The following is a 13,084-nucleotide window of genomic DNA, read 5'->3' as shown; positions in this document are numbered from 1 at the left end:
ATAAATGCATATCTATCAACAATTGATTCTACAAAACAAAATAAACAAAGAACAGAAACACAATCATAGGTACAAAGAATGTTTTGATGGTTGCTAGATGGGAAGGGGTGTTGAAGGAATAGGTGAAAAAGATGAAAGGATTAAGTACAAATTGGTAGTTACAGAATAGTCATGGGGATATAAAGTATAACATAGGGAATAGAGTAGCCAAAGAACATATATTCATGACCCATGGACATGGACAATGGTGTGGGGATTTCTCTTACAAAGTACCACAACTTGGTAGCTTAAAACAACAGAAATTTATTCTACTATAGTTCTGGAGGCTAGGGATCCAAAATCAACATGTAGCAAAGGTCAAGTTTTTCTCTCTGAAGGCTCTAAGGAAGATCCTTTCTTCTTTTCAACTTCTGGTGGTTTCTGGCAGTTCTTGGTATATAGATGCATTACTCCAATCTCACCTCTGTCTTCACATGGCCTTCTCTGCTGTGTGTTTATGTTTCTTCTCTTTTCATAAGGACACATAATCCAGTGTAAACTCACCTTAACTTATTACATCTGCAAAGGTGTTAGTTCCAAATAGGGTATATTCATAGATACCTGAGGTTTGAACTTAACACATGTTGTTTTTTGGGGGGGGGACACAATTCAACCCACATGTATCAACAATATTTCCTCCCAAGAGTGGAAAATAGCACTACATTTTTGATAGAAGCAAGGGGTACTGTCTAAGCTGTACATAATCTTTTAAATCAAAATTCAGTGTTAAATTGGATATAGCAGTATACATAAGAAATGCTTAAAGAGACTAGGAACATATAAGCATTTAAAAGTCAGATAAGAAAGTAATAAAATAGTAAATATTGGGGTGACTAAGAGGACTTAATCTCTTTTTGTGATAGGTTCACTAACCTGAGATGAAATATAAAAAATCTAAGTCAGACTCTGCAAACAGTGGAATACACCAAACATATTTTCACTGAGGACAGGTTCAATGAACACAGTGATAACAAAGAACATTATTGCTGTTAATAAAAGTATAAATAGGATATATGTCATGGAGATGCAAATTAGACTTCCTTTTCATATTCAGAAAGAGGATACAAACACATTTGATTTTGCTTCAACTTTATCTGCAATTAAGCCATCTAGTGATTCTGTCAATCCTGGTGACTCTATGATCATTAAGATCAAATGCATAATATGCGGCTCCACTGAAGAAAAAGAAGAAGTCTATATAAAAAAAGATAATGTATTGAATTAGCCTCTAGAAGTAAGAGCTCTGATGTCTTCAATTAAAAAGTCCCCACACATCCCATGATGACATTCAAATACAAAAGTGCTATTTAAAAAATTTAAACAAAGCAAATTAGTAGTTTTTTTTCTACTTACAATCCTGCTGGAAAACTGCATCAACTTTACTTTTTATTCCTTGAAAGGCACTTTCTATGTTTTTGGGATAACCTGGTTCCATGGATTGTCTTTGGTTATCATATCTGATGAGAAAAAAATGTGCTGTGTTTTAAGACCAATACAGTATATAATTATAATGGTTTCATTTTAATTACATATAGTTTACAAAGTGCTTTAACATATATTTTCCCATTCAGTCTTCACAATATCTTATTTGCTGGGACTAAGAATGTTAAATTCCTTTTTTCATACCTATTTATAAACTACATGGCTATCATTACTACTAAAATAGGCTTTTGATTACTGGTACAGAGTTATTTTGAAAAAGAAGAGCTATATTTTCTAAGGCTTTTAGTTAACTGATACATAGTGCCTTTCTCTCTCATTCTCTCTCTCTCTCTCTGAATAAATGTAAATATTAAGTATAACTTGGGCACCACATTAGTAGGCTATCAGTATAACATTTGCTTGAGAATGTTAGACTTTGACTCATAAATGAGAATTAACCTAACTCTTTCTTTGCATCCTGCCCTAGTGCTTTATCAAGGTTTTCTCTGTTTCATGATATAGAATCATCAATACCATGGTGCAGGAATTTTAATTTATAAAAATAAAATTTTCAAAGGCATAGCAACATCAATCATCTTATGAAAAGTAATGACTATCAAAGACCACCTAAATTTTTAAAACTTTCAGATGCTTGATTGTTAGTGGTTTTTAGACAGGGTAAATAAACATAGTTTTCAATCTCTAGTTGAAAATAGTTTACATTACCTCCAAAATTGGTTGTTTACAAAGAAGTATGTTTTTGCCCTGTAGGAAACAGCTGCATCAATTGCTTGAACATTGCTTGGGAAGCCATAGTTTGATATATCCTTGGGGAAACCTTGCTGAATGTCATAGCCACTAAGAGCCCAATATTGTTTGCCTGCAAATGATTCAGGTTATATATTAGACAAAGTTCTTCCTTTCTTATAAACAATGTGTGCCACTTCTTATTCAAGGTACAAATTTATCATAGAAATGAAAATGGAACAAATAGTCTTTAAAAGATAATGGTGATAAAGTGAAGTTCTTTGGGTTGTGATAGCCCCAGTGGTTCCCCAGCTCCTATTAAAAATAATCCAACTTCTCAGTCTGACATTTAGGGCTGACAGTTGGATATCTTATTTTATGGGATTTCTATACAGAGATTAAATTACAGCTTTGGGGAATCTAAGAAAATTATATCTGCGATGAAGGTGGAGGCACACTAAAGTTTTTCTCATTTTGTAGATGAGAAAACTGAGGCCAGAAGAGGATACAACCTGCTCAAGTTTACACAGTAGTTAGTTGCAGAGATGGGATTCAACCCATGTCTTTAGACAAAAGCCTGGTAAGCATAACACTCTCTCACTGGGTCACTTCCTTTGAACATGAAAGGGACCACAAGAAAGTCCTTTTCCCCTCCCTTCAGGCAAAACTAAAATGAAATGAAACACTAGGAAGTTACCTTTAAATAGGAAAACTAGGTCCCTGTCAGAATCCTCATAAGCAGCTTGTATACCACTTGGCAGGGATGGCCAGAATAGAGAAATAAAATTGAGATCAACGCTTCGTAGCTGAGGATGCCTTCTCCAGAAGTATCTAATGGAACACAAAGGAGAAAACCACACACCTATAGTCTAAGTAGGCAGCTTCTGGGAGCCTTGGGCTTGTATTGGCCCTTATAAGATTGCTGAGAGGATATGACAGTCTAATAAAAGCAAAGCTTCTAGCGCAGAGACCAGCATTCATCCAGTATTTTATTGTGGTATTGTCCATCTGGTGAGTACTTTATAGTTTTCAGGGGGGTCATAAGAGTGACCTTGTGTGATTACATTTTGAGCTGTCCCTTCCTCACACATTAACATATGTCATTTTAGTTTCTTTCATTATTGTTCCTACAAAGTGATGAGAATATTTAGAATATTCCAGCAAAAGTAATACTCAGACTGTGATTACATAACCACAAAATAGCCAATGGAAATAGAAAAATTCAATCCTTTAAATGATTTGCACTGCAGCTTAAGTGATAGTTTCTATTACTTGATTGAATTTGGGTGAACTGAATAAGGTTTTGGTGTTAGGTAAACTTAGCTATGCATCTCCCAAGCAGCTAGAGCTCGTGTACTTGTATTTACATCACCACAAACATCTGAATATTCATAAATATTTTAGTTTTCTTTTTCAGTTGTTTTGAGTTACCCAGAAAACACTAGAAATTCCAATGAGATGCATATGTGTAGAATTCAAAGGAAAAGCTGAGTAATGTGTAATATGTGACTTAATTAAAATCCAGTTTTAAGTTATGCCAGTAAAACAAGCCAAAAGAAGGAATCATTCATTCATATACTTGTCTTTAAAGAAAAGTATTTCTCCACGGAGTGTGGTGATAGCATCAAATGTCAGATGGGGGTCACAGGCTGTGGGTGTGCTTGGTCCCGTTGGTTGAACAGGGTTGTCTGAAGGTCCTGAAAAATAAAAGGCTTTTTGTCAGTATAAGTCCAGTGTGAGTCTTTATTGTATTTCACTACTTCTCAGGATGATGATGGGTCTTCACATGAAGAGAAATGAGACCAGGCTATCACACAAGGCGTCAAAGTAGCTATACATGTTGACGTCTGAAAAATTGTTTTAAAAATAAGAGTAGTGGTGATTTTCAGAGACTGTTTCAGGTTAAATTGTCAAGTAAAGAAATTTCAATTCTATGCTCCCCCAAATCCTAATACTGTCCTTCTCCCCTTTTTTGCTTCCTCTTCCTGCATTTTTTGGTCACATAGTATCCAATTCCTACTTCCTCTCCAAAATCCACATTCAGGAAAGGAAAGACTATCAGACTTTTACCCCACAACATAAATCTAAGTCAAATTTTAGCAACATTTTTTTCTATAAATATTTGCATTTCAGTGTATTTTCTCATTATAGAACAAAGGGCTATACAATAGTATAATTAAGAGAACTTAAAACACATTGGTGAGCAAAGGAATGAGATTATTTCAGGAGGGAAAGGAATTGGGGGGTAAAGGCGATTAGATTGGGTCTAGTCATTCCTAAAAATTCTACTCTGATGAAAAAATTCCCTAGTACCCTAGCTTTTGCAATGCTATCCCACCAGAGAGGGCAGAATTCTTTCCCCAGTTCCATTCTACTCCACTCTCTTCCATTCCACTTCCTTCAACACATTAATTTGCTTGTTTGTTTATTTATTTTTTATTCATTCATTTCATTTATTTTTCTTCAACACTTTTAGAGCCACAAACTTCTTCTCTGGTTTTCGTTTTTAGTCACAGCCATTAGGGCGCAGGAGAGCAAGAGGGAGGAGAGACACAAAGGTCTTACCCAGAGCACTTGTAAGTAGAGTCAAAGGCTTCCATATCCCTCCATGACATTTCAGTCATGACTTTAAAAAATGTTTCTTTCTCTCTATATCCATTCACATTCCCCTCCTTCCCTCACAAACAATAATCTTAATGTGTTTAATATATATCATTTTGTTAGCATGTGGAAATGTCTTTCTTTGTCTATGTGCATTTTAAATTATGTAGATTCATATTTTGTGTAATTTAACTTATACTACATATTGTGTGTCATTTTGTTTCTTTCTCATGAGGCCAATGTTTTAAGGACCCATCCCTGTTGTTGCCATATGTACATCCAATTCAGTGCTTCTCTCTGCTGCACATGCTCTATGGCGTGGACCTAGCACATTTTACCTGTGCAGTGTCCTCCCAATAGCTGCCCAGGTGCCCTCCAACTTCTACCCCCACGAACAGGGACTGCAATGAGCATTCTTGATGTGCCCAGGTCTCACCATGTACTGCAATGTGCTTCAGCTGACCTTACCATAGATGGCCTGAATGCCATTGATGTCATCCTGAGGGAGTGAATAGGTGCTGGGTTCGCTGAAAGCGTAGTTGGGATACATCAGGGCACCAGGGTCGGAGGAGTGAGAGAGCCCCAAGGAATGGCCAAATTCATGGGCAGCAACAAGAAACAAGTTGTAATCTGAAATACAAGCATGTGTGGTGAATGGCTTCAAGGGTATCCAAGAGTGGTGGAAATATGATACCGAAGAATGCAGCTTCTAAGCCAAAACTGCCTGGAGAAATAGCTTTGCCTATGCCTGTCATTTTCTTTTTCCCTTTGGGTACCCAAAGAGATGAAGATTAGAAGGAATCAGGAAGGGGTTACAGGTTTAGACTAGGTGACTATAAGCTTTGCATCTAATTTTAGAATTTAAAAAAAAAAAACTGCCTTTATTATGATTCCCGTATTTAATGGATGTGGACCTGAGGCTTAGAGAAAAGACAACAGAGCCATCACAGGTCTCATGACTCTCCGAAACCCTCTCATCTTGTATACCCACTTGCATGCCTCTCCAGTCTCTCAGGCCCTCAACCCCATTAGTAGAGTCTCAGTAAACACGTAGATAGGAAGCCTGCCAGGCAGCAGAGTAGCCATATTCAGAGCTGACTCACTCACTGATTGCCAAAAGCCTAGCACCTGCTCTTCCTTGATTCTGAGCTCTCCAAGCAGCTTCAGGAATTCTCCACCCAAAAGAGACAAACCCTGCCTCTTATCACTCCCTTCCCTCATCTTTTAACTTCACAATCCTAGTTCCTTTAACAACTGGGAACTTAAAAACTTTCAAGGCTCACACTTTTTATTTTTTATCAAATTAAGTCCAAGTTCCTTTGCCAAATCCAAGACCCCTCCACTTGGCTCCAGCCGACATTTGAAGTCTTGACTTCTGATGTAAATCCTTCACTCCAGCCAGTCCATGTGCCATTTCACAAACACATTGTACATTTTCTTACATGTCTACAATTTAAATCACAGTTGTAGAGTACTTTCTATATGCTACAAAGTGTAATATTATTTAATCCTCACAACATTTTTATTAAATATTGCTAAAAATATTCTTAGAGTAAGGAACTGAAGCTCACAGAGTTTGAATGTCTTGTTATTAGTCTTACAATTAATTAATGGAAAAGCTAGGGTCAAACCCAGGTATAATGGCAAGATTTGTGCTCTTACCACAATATTCTAATTCCTGTCGGTAAATAACCTCATAAAATTTCCTTCCTTCCTTCTTTCCTTCCTTCCTTCTTTCCTTTTCTCTTTCTTTCTTTCTTTCTTTCTTTCTTTCTTTCTTTCTTTCTTTCTTTCTTTCTTTCTTTCTTTCTTTCTTTCTTTCTTTCTTTCTTTCCTTCCTTCCTTCCTTCCTTCCTTCCTTCCTTCCTTCTTTCTTTCTTTCTTTCTTTCTTTCTTTCTTTCTTTCTTTCTTTCTTTTCTTTCTTCTTTCATTCATTCATGAATGCCTTATAAAAACATCCCGAGTGGGGGATTTATCAAGATGCACAGTCTGCAAGGGGAAATGTATGCAAAAGAGATGAACGCATAGAATAATGAAAACAGTTAGAGAAGGAGAAAGGCTGTGGGTATTCTCAGAAGGAGACCTCATTTCCAGGTAGAAGACAATAAGAAAGTAGGGTGGAGAGCATTTGACATAGAATGAGAAGAGAGAGATTGTGAAAGGTAGGGTTTGGGGTGTGGGATGGGAAATGGCATTTTAGGAAGAGGAAGCAACACAAGCAAATGGAGGGAAGTTGGAAAGCACAAAATGTGATCTAGGAAGAGTGAATACACAAAGTGGCCGCTGTATATGAACTGTCAAGAGAATCCATGAGATGAGGCTGGAACATTGCCAAGAGCCTTCAATGCCAAGTGAAGGTGGTTGGACATTATTTGGTCAGTATAATGTAAACATGAAAAGTTCTAAGTGGGAGACTAATCTAACCTAAGATGGGCTTTTCAAAGAGAACCCTTGCTGCAGTGTTGGAAAAAAATCAGAAGGAGCAGAGATTGGAGGTGAACAGTTCAGTTGGGAATCTGGCTCATTTAAGTCAGGTGAAAGGTTAATGATGACCTGAACTAGCAGGTTGGACAATAGGAATACATAGCAATTGAGAGTGTAATTTATCTTGGGTACACATGGCTCTTAGGACAGGAATTTAGGTAGAATAAACACTCACAACAAACATGGTGAGAAAATGATGGGAGGAACTAGGCCCAAGCAAAGATAAAAGGTTCCTTTTCTGAAAAGTGTTCTGTGACATATTATTATCCCATGGTCTTGTGAAGTACCGAAGTACCATATAGGCTGGATGTACCTGTCCTTATCCTCAGTTTCCATTCAGGTGGTCCAGCTCTTCTTATTCTGAGTCTTCTCTTGAAAAGGATGGTTTGCTATGTAGGAATATACTTGAACAAGAGCTCCAGGAGGGGAAAATAACTAGATAATAAAGAAGATGGCTGCTCTTTTCTAAGTAGACAGTTTTCTAAGTAAACTCAATTATTTCTGGATTTCCAAAAATAGGATCTTTTTCAAACATCATTAACTTTCAGAATATGAACAGAATGATATACCCTAAAGCAGTGTTCATCAAATGTTTTCTGTAAAGGTCCAGGTAGTGAGTATTTTAGGCTTTGTGAGCCATACGGTCTCTGTTGCAACTACTCAGCTCTGCCATTGTAGTGTTAAAGCAGCCATAGATGACACGTAAACAAATAAGTGTGGCATGTTCTGTTAAAACTTTATACAAATAGGGCCAGGCAGGATTTAGCCATGATCTGTAGCTTTCTGATTTTTGCTGTAGGAAATAAGATCAGTAATCAGCTTTAGGATTTCTTTTAAAACTGAATTGACTTAGTATCTTGAGGTAGCAAAAATTTTCAATGGTCAGTTTGTGTGAGTGTGAATTGTTACAATAACTTAGGGGTGTGTGTGTGTGTGTGTGTGTGTGTGTGTGTGTGTGTGTGTGTGTATGTTGGCAGGGGTAAATTCTAATGTGGAAAATGTTTATTCAGAAGCCATATGTTGGCCTTACCTTGGTTAACTTACTTTCAGGGGTTTTGGTCCATGTTTCTTCTGCATCAAAATGAACATCTCCGCCAATACCTTGGCCTGGCTGAAAGGCATGAGCAAGGATTCCATTGGGTCCATCAAATGGAGAATTGTCACCATGAGCTGAAATAAAACAATTTGTATTAGGTCTTTGCCAAGTCTCATGTTAGGAGCAAAATGCAAAATTGAGCATGACTGCTTCAAGCTCACCTCTTTGGACAAAAGCAATATTGATGTCTGCGTCTCCCAGTGGGGTACTGAAGGTCAGGGGTGATGCGTCACTCCAGACTTGAAAGGCTTTCTCAATAACTGCTTCCACATCAGCCTTGGGCAATTGTGGGGTATAGTTAATAATCCTTAAAAATGAAAAGATGTTGTGAGGACTCATTATTGTCTAGAACTGCACTCCATCAGTAGATCTTGTTTCTCCATTTTGAGTGAGTTGCATACAGGACAGGGTATAAGGAGGGAGTGCACAACTCGGGGTTGATGACAGACGTGGGTATTGGACAAGTTATTATATGTATTTAAATTTAGTTTCCTTACTTATAAAATGAGGATAATAAAATAGTACCCCTCTCATAAGGTTGTTGTGGGGGATTAAATACATGTAAAGCATTTAGTTCACTACCTGACATGTTGTATAACAGCATTGAACAGATATTGGGTATTATTATTATTTATTATCACCATCTTAAGATGCATGGGAGGTGGGGCTAGTTTCTCTCCAGCAACGATTAAGACTTTTTTGGGTCCTAAAGTGAATTCTTAGAGAGATAGTTTAGCATTAGCATAGTTCTCTTTCGATTATTAGAGAAGGAAGTCAGAAATGGCAGACTTTGGATTGAAGAGAGCTTTACCCTTTTCCTCTCATACTGATTCATTAGCATCTACACTCTACAAGGGCAGGGATATTTATTTACTTGTCTCTGGTATATCCCAAGTCCTAGAAAAGTGCCTGTCAGGTTATCAATGCTCAGTCCATACTGGCTGAATGAATATATTTTGAAACTCCGCGAGTATCACCTGTAGGTCAGGTTATTGTGTTTCCACTTGGGATTTCCTGGAGTTAACGAGAAATCACTGCGGTCGGGCACGCCACAGCGAGGCTTTTGCATCATCTCCAGCGTTTCCTCATCTGGCTTTCCAGTCACCTTCAGCCCGAAGAATTGCTGCATTTCTTTCAGCTTTTCAACAATCATATTGGTGCTGTTCTTCTTTGCAGACTGAGATCTGATCTTTGGTAATTGGTAGAACTTTTCTAGGTAGTTCTGGACAGAGACAAATCTGTGAGGGAACCTGGTCTGAAATTATCTTCAATTATCTAGGCATTTTGCATGCTTTTAAGTTACTGTAGACTTGGAACAATCTAATAACCTGATAGTCACAAGAACAAAGAAGACAGATTTGTAGGCTGACTTTCAGAGAGCAGTGCTCGTTGGAAAGAACAGCCACTCAGTCAGTGTTCCAATTAGTGTTGATAAAAAAAAAAAAATGGTGCCCTAGGTGGTGTGGCTCAGTGGGTTCCATTTCCGGTCAGAGCACATGCCTAGGCTGTGGGTTTGACCCTGGCTAGGGTGCATACAGGTGGCAACCCACTGATATTTCTCTTCTCTCTCTCTCTCCTCCCACCTTCCTCTCTCTCTAAAAGCAATGAAAAAATATCGTCAGGTGAGGATTTTTAAAAAACAGGTATTTCTTCAGGGATAAGGTTCACATCCTCATGCAAAATGCTGGACTATAGTCAGGAGACTGCCTTATTATTAAAAAGTAGCACTAGCATTTATTGACTTCTTGAGGTACTAGATACATCAACGAAGATTCTCTCTTTTCATCCTCTTTTCATTACTGTAGAGAGGGTTTACTCCTTTGTATTAAGAAATGTAGGTACAGAGAAGGAAGGAACTTGCCAAGATGATAATTCAGGTCCCAACTCATTATATTGCTTCTCAAGTGAGAATTGACAATTTCAAAAAAGAAATCCAAATAAGTTTGGGAGCAACAGCAGACTCACTGACATTAGCATTTTATCCATCACAATAATTCTTTTAAAGGGGCCAACAATCATTAGGAAGTAAAGGTTCTGACAGGAGTTTAGCCAATCCTAAGACTTCTTTCACCTTCAGCAGCCTGTGACTGGCATTTTGCAAGTGACAGAGGACAGGGTGTTTTTGTGCTTTCACAGGCTATGGAATCAGATTGGTTTAGGTTTAAATTTTACTTCTGCCACAAATTGTGAGTTTTTGAACATAGCACTTAACTAACTTAAGAGTCACATTGGTCTCTAAAATGGAGATAAAAATACCCCTTTCACAGGGTTGTCGTAGGGATGAAATAAGGTAATATTTGTGAGATACTTAGCAGAATGCCTTGTACAGAGTAAATATTGAATAAACTAGCTATTACCCCAGGGGTTACTAATACCATTGTAAGAGATATTTTTAAAATATAAAAGAAAAAAGAAGAAACAAGAACAATGTTTTTCTAAAACTATAATGTTAAGAACTTTGTGCATGACAAATTTGTGACAACATTCCCTTGTGTGTTTCAACAATTTGGCCTGGCATTCACACTGTGAAACAACAGAAGAAAGCTATTCATGTTTTTATAGTGTTTACAAGAGTTTATAAACAGCCCCATAATATGGTGTAAGGAAATCTGATTATACTATAAACTGATTTTTCCCTTATAATTCCCACCCTTATGCTCTCTTGTACACCTGGGATTTTTGGCTGCAAAGACGAGTCATATGGAAAGCACCAGATATATAATAACTGGGTTGCAGACGTACTGGAAAGGAAAATCTTAGGTAAGTAAGAAAAGAAAATCATTCGGTTTTGTAATTAAAACCATGGTTCTGGAGCTGGAGGCATCTGGGCAGCAGGGTTTTCCAGGATTTGAAGAGCCCAGCTTGCTTTCGTGCCTGGCTTTTCAGCTCAGAACCCTCCAAATCACTCAAATGAGATGTTTAAGCACAAACAAATAATCCACATAATTTCTTTCAGACTGTTTTATCTAAAAAGAGAAAACAAGCCATAAAATGTTCCTAATTATCAGCAAATCAACCACCCCACCTTATTGTTAATTTACCTGAACAACTTTTATATTTTTCTCTTCTTCGTGTTGAGAAGGTAGTGGAAAGGGCTTGGAAAGCTGCATGTGGAGTAAGAGCAGAAGTGGAAGCATCTTCAGACTGGACATGGCCTTTCCTCCACAGTGTACCTCGCCTGGCCTTCCTCTCTGCCCCTTTGGGTAGGGTACTTTCCCTGATGGGCGCCCAGATGTTCACAGCATCATGTGTCCTTCACTGCTCTCTTGGTCCCTTTTAAAGTTGTGTCTCAAACAATTGCCACAGCAGGAAAGTGAAGAAACACAGGTTAATTACACTCTGACAATTTTGCAATGTTAGGATGTGATTTAGTACCCCCCACCCCACCCCAATTGGAGGAGTCTTTCAACAGAAAACAGTGCAATTTGCTACTCTTGCTTTTGGGGATTTTAGTTAGATACTTACTTTTGCAAAATTATCTGGTCAAGGAAAAGGAATAGAAGACTAATCCTGAAGTTACAAAGAGCAGTGGTCTATGGTATATTTTTGCTGGGAATGTACAATGCTGAAGCTATATTAATTTACACAGGGGATGATTTTCAGGTTAGTGGTAGGTATCTTGGAACCACAGAGCCCAATTCAAATTTGAGAATCTCTGCACTTACCCACCCTTGCTGTGTGTGAGGAGAGGGTGCTTGGGAGTGTTGTCACAAGGCAGAATTTGTATGGGAGTCTTCGAGCAGCTTCTGGAGGATATTGTTTTGGCATCACTGTATTAGAAAATCCCCAGCCTGCAAGCTGGATGTTCCACAAGGAAGACAAAGAAAGAAATACTGATGATGATAATAATCAACATTTGCTGGATAGTTATATGTCCCAGATATATGTGCTATACCTATATGACCTCAGGTCATTCTCACATGGCCTTCAGAGGTAGATGCTATTATTATCTGTATTTTGCAGAGGAAAAAAATCCAGCAAAGTGAGATGACTTGTACAAGTCCCATGCTAAGATTGTGGAGGAACCAGGGCTCAATCCCAGGTGGGATGTCTAGGGACACTGAGCTGGCGGCACCCAGCTGGCCCATAATGGAACAGTAGCTCTAGGCCAGCAACAACTGGGATACCTTGGCTTGTGTCAGGGGAAGGAGACAAGCTAGAGGGAAAATGAAATGACATCTGTTCCCCAGGGAAAATGACACTGAGTGAGGATTTTCAGACAATGTGGCCACACAGGGGGCTGTATTGGTGAGAGGCCCTTGGGCATGTTTTTCAGATTATGTCACCTTGTCCCAGTTATTTTAATTCTTTGTGCATGTAGATTATGTTACCTTACCATACAGTTTTTGCTTGTATCCATTTACATATATTTATATATATATTCTAAAGGGCATTCTTTATGTATTTCGGTGTATAAGTATATATCAACATGTATGATGTATAACATGTTAATATGTAAATAATGTGTTTGAGATGTTATGATAGGCAGTTCAGTTCCCTCCTGGTGTTTCTTATAATCTTTGTAAGCAATCTAAGGAAAAGTGTTGTGGGTTAGAACACATCTGGACAGCAGATTAACGCTCATGATGTAAATTCCTGCATTCACTCAGTGAACATTTCCTGCCACCTACCATTGGTGCTGCGATGGGTGATAAGTTACTAGAGATAAGTTAATAGTAGTTCAAATAAAATGC

At 38.0% G+C, this 13,084-nt stretch overlaps 1 protein-coding gene across 1 annotated transcript; it reads right to left on the bottom strand.

Annotated features, from left to right (window-relative positions):
• Positions 1 to 314: 314 nt before the first annotated feature.
• On the bottom strand, positions 315 to 11,623 carry MMP8 (matrix metallopeptidase 8). Its single transcript, XM_090267822.1, has 10 exons — positions 11,432 to 11,623; positions 9,368 to 9,612; positions 8,552 to 8,697; positions 8,339 to 8,464; positions 5,278 to 5,439; positions 3,788 to 3,905; positions 2,906 to 3,039; positions 2,188 to 2,341; positions 1,393 to 1,496; positions 315 to 1,233 (listed from the first exon to the last, which is right to left on the bottom strand). The coding sequence occupies exons 1-10, from the start codon at positions 11,540 to 11,542 to the stop codon at positions 1,130 to 1,132; spliced, it is 1,404 nt and encodes a 467-aa protein (XP_090123948.1). The 5' UTR covers positions 11,543 to 11,623; the 3' UTR covers positions 315 to 1,129.
• Positions 11,624 to 13,084: the final 1,461 nt, after the last annotated feature.

Source organism: Furipterus horrens, unplaced genomic scaffold, assembly GCF_987537825.1.
Source record: "Furipterus horrens unplaced genomic scaffold, mFurHor1.1.pri manual_scaffold_2, whole genome shotgun sequence".
Taxonomy (NCBI): domain Eukaryota; kingdom Metazoa; phylum Chordata; class Mammalia; order Chiroptera; family Furipteridae; genus Furipterus; species Furipterus horrens.
Note: the sequence above shows the minus strand (reverse complement) of the source record. Positions and strands in the feature narration are given on the sequence as shown.

What these genes read in the sequence shown, in the direction of transcription:
- MMP8 (XM_090267822.1), bottom strand. Translation starts at nt 11,542, where the DNA reads ATGTCCAGTCTGAAGATGCTTCCACTTCTGCTCTTACTCCACATGCAG. An exon ending in TATTGCTTTTGTCCAAAGAG is followed by an intron (nt 8,465 to 8,551) that starts GTGAGCTTGAAG and finishes GTTTTATTTCAG; the next exon opens with CTCATGGTGACAATTCTCCA. An exon ending in ATGGACCAAAACCCCTGAAA is followed by an intron (nt 5,440 to 8,338) that starts GTAAGTTAACCA and finishes CTTGTATTTCAG; the next exon opens with ATTACAACTTGTTTCTTGTT.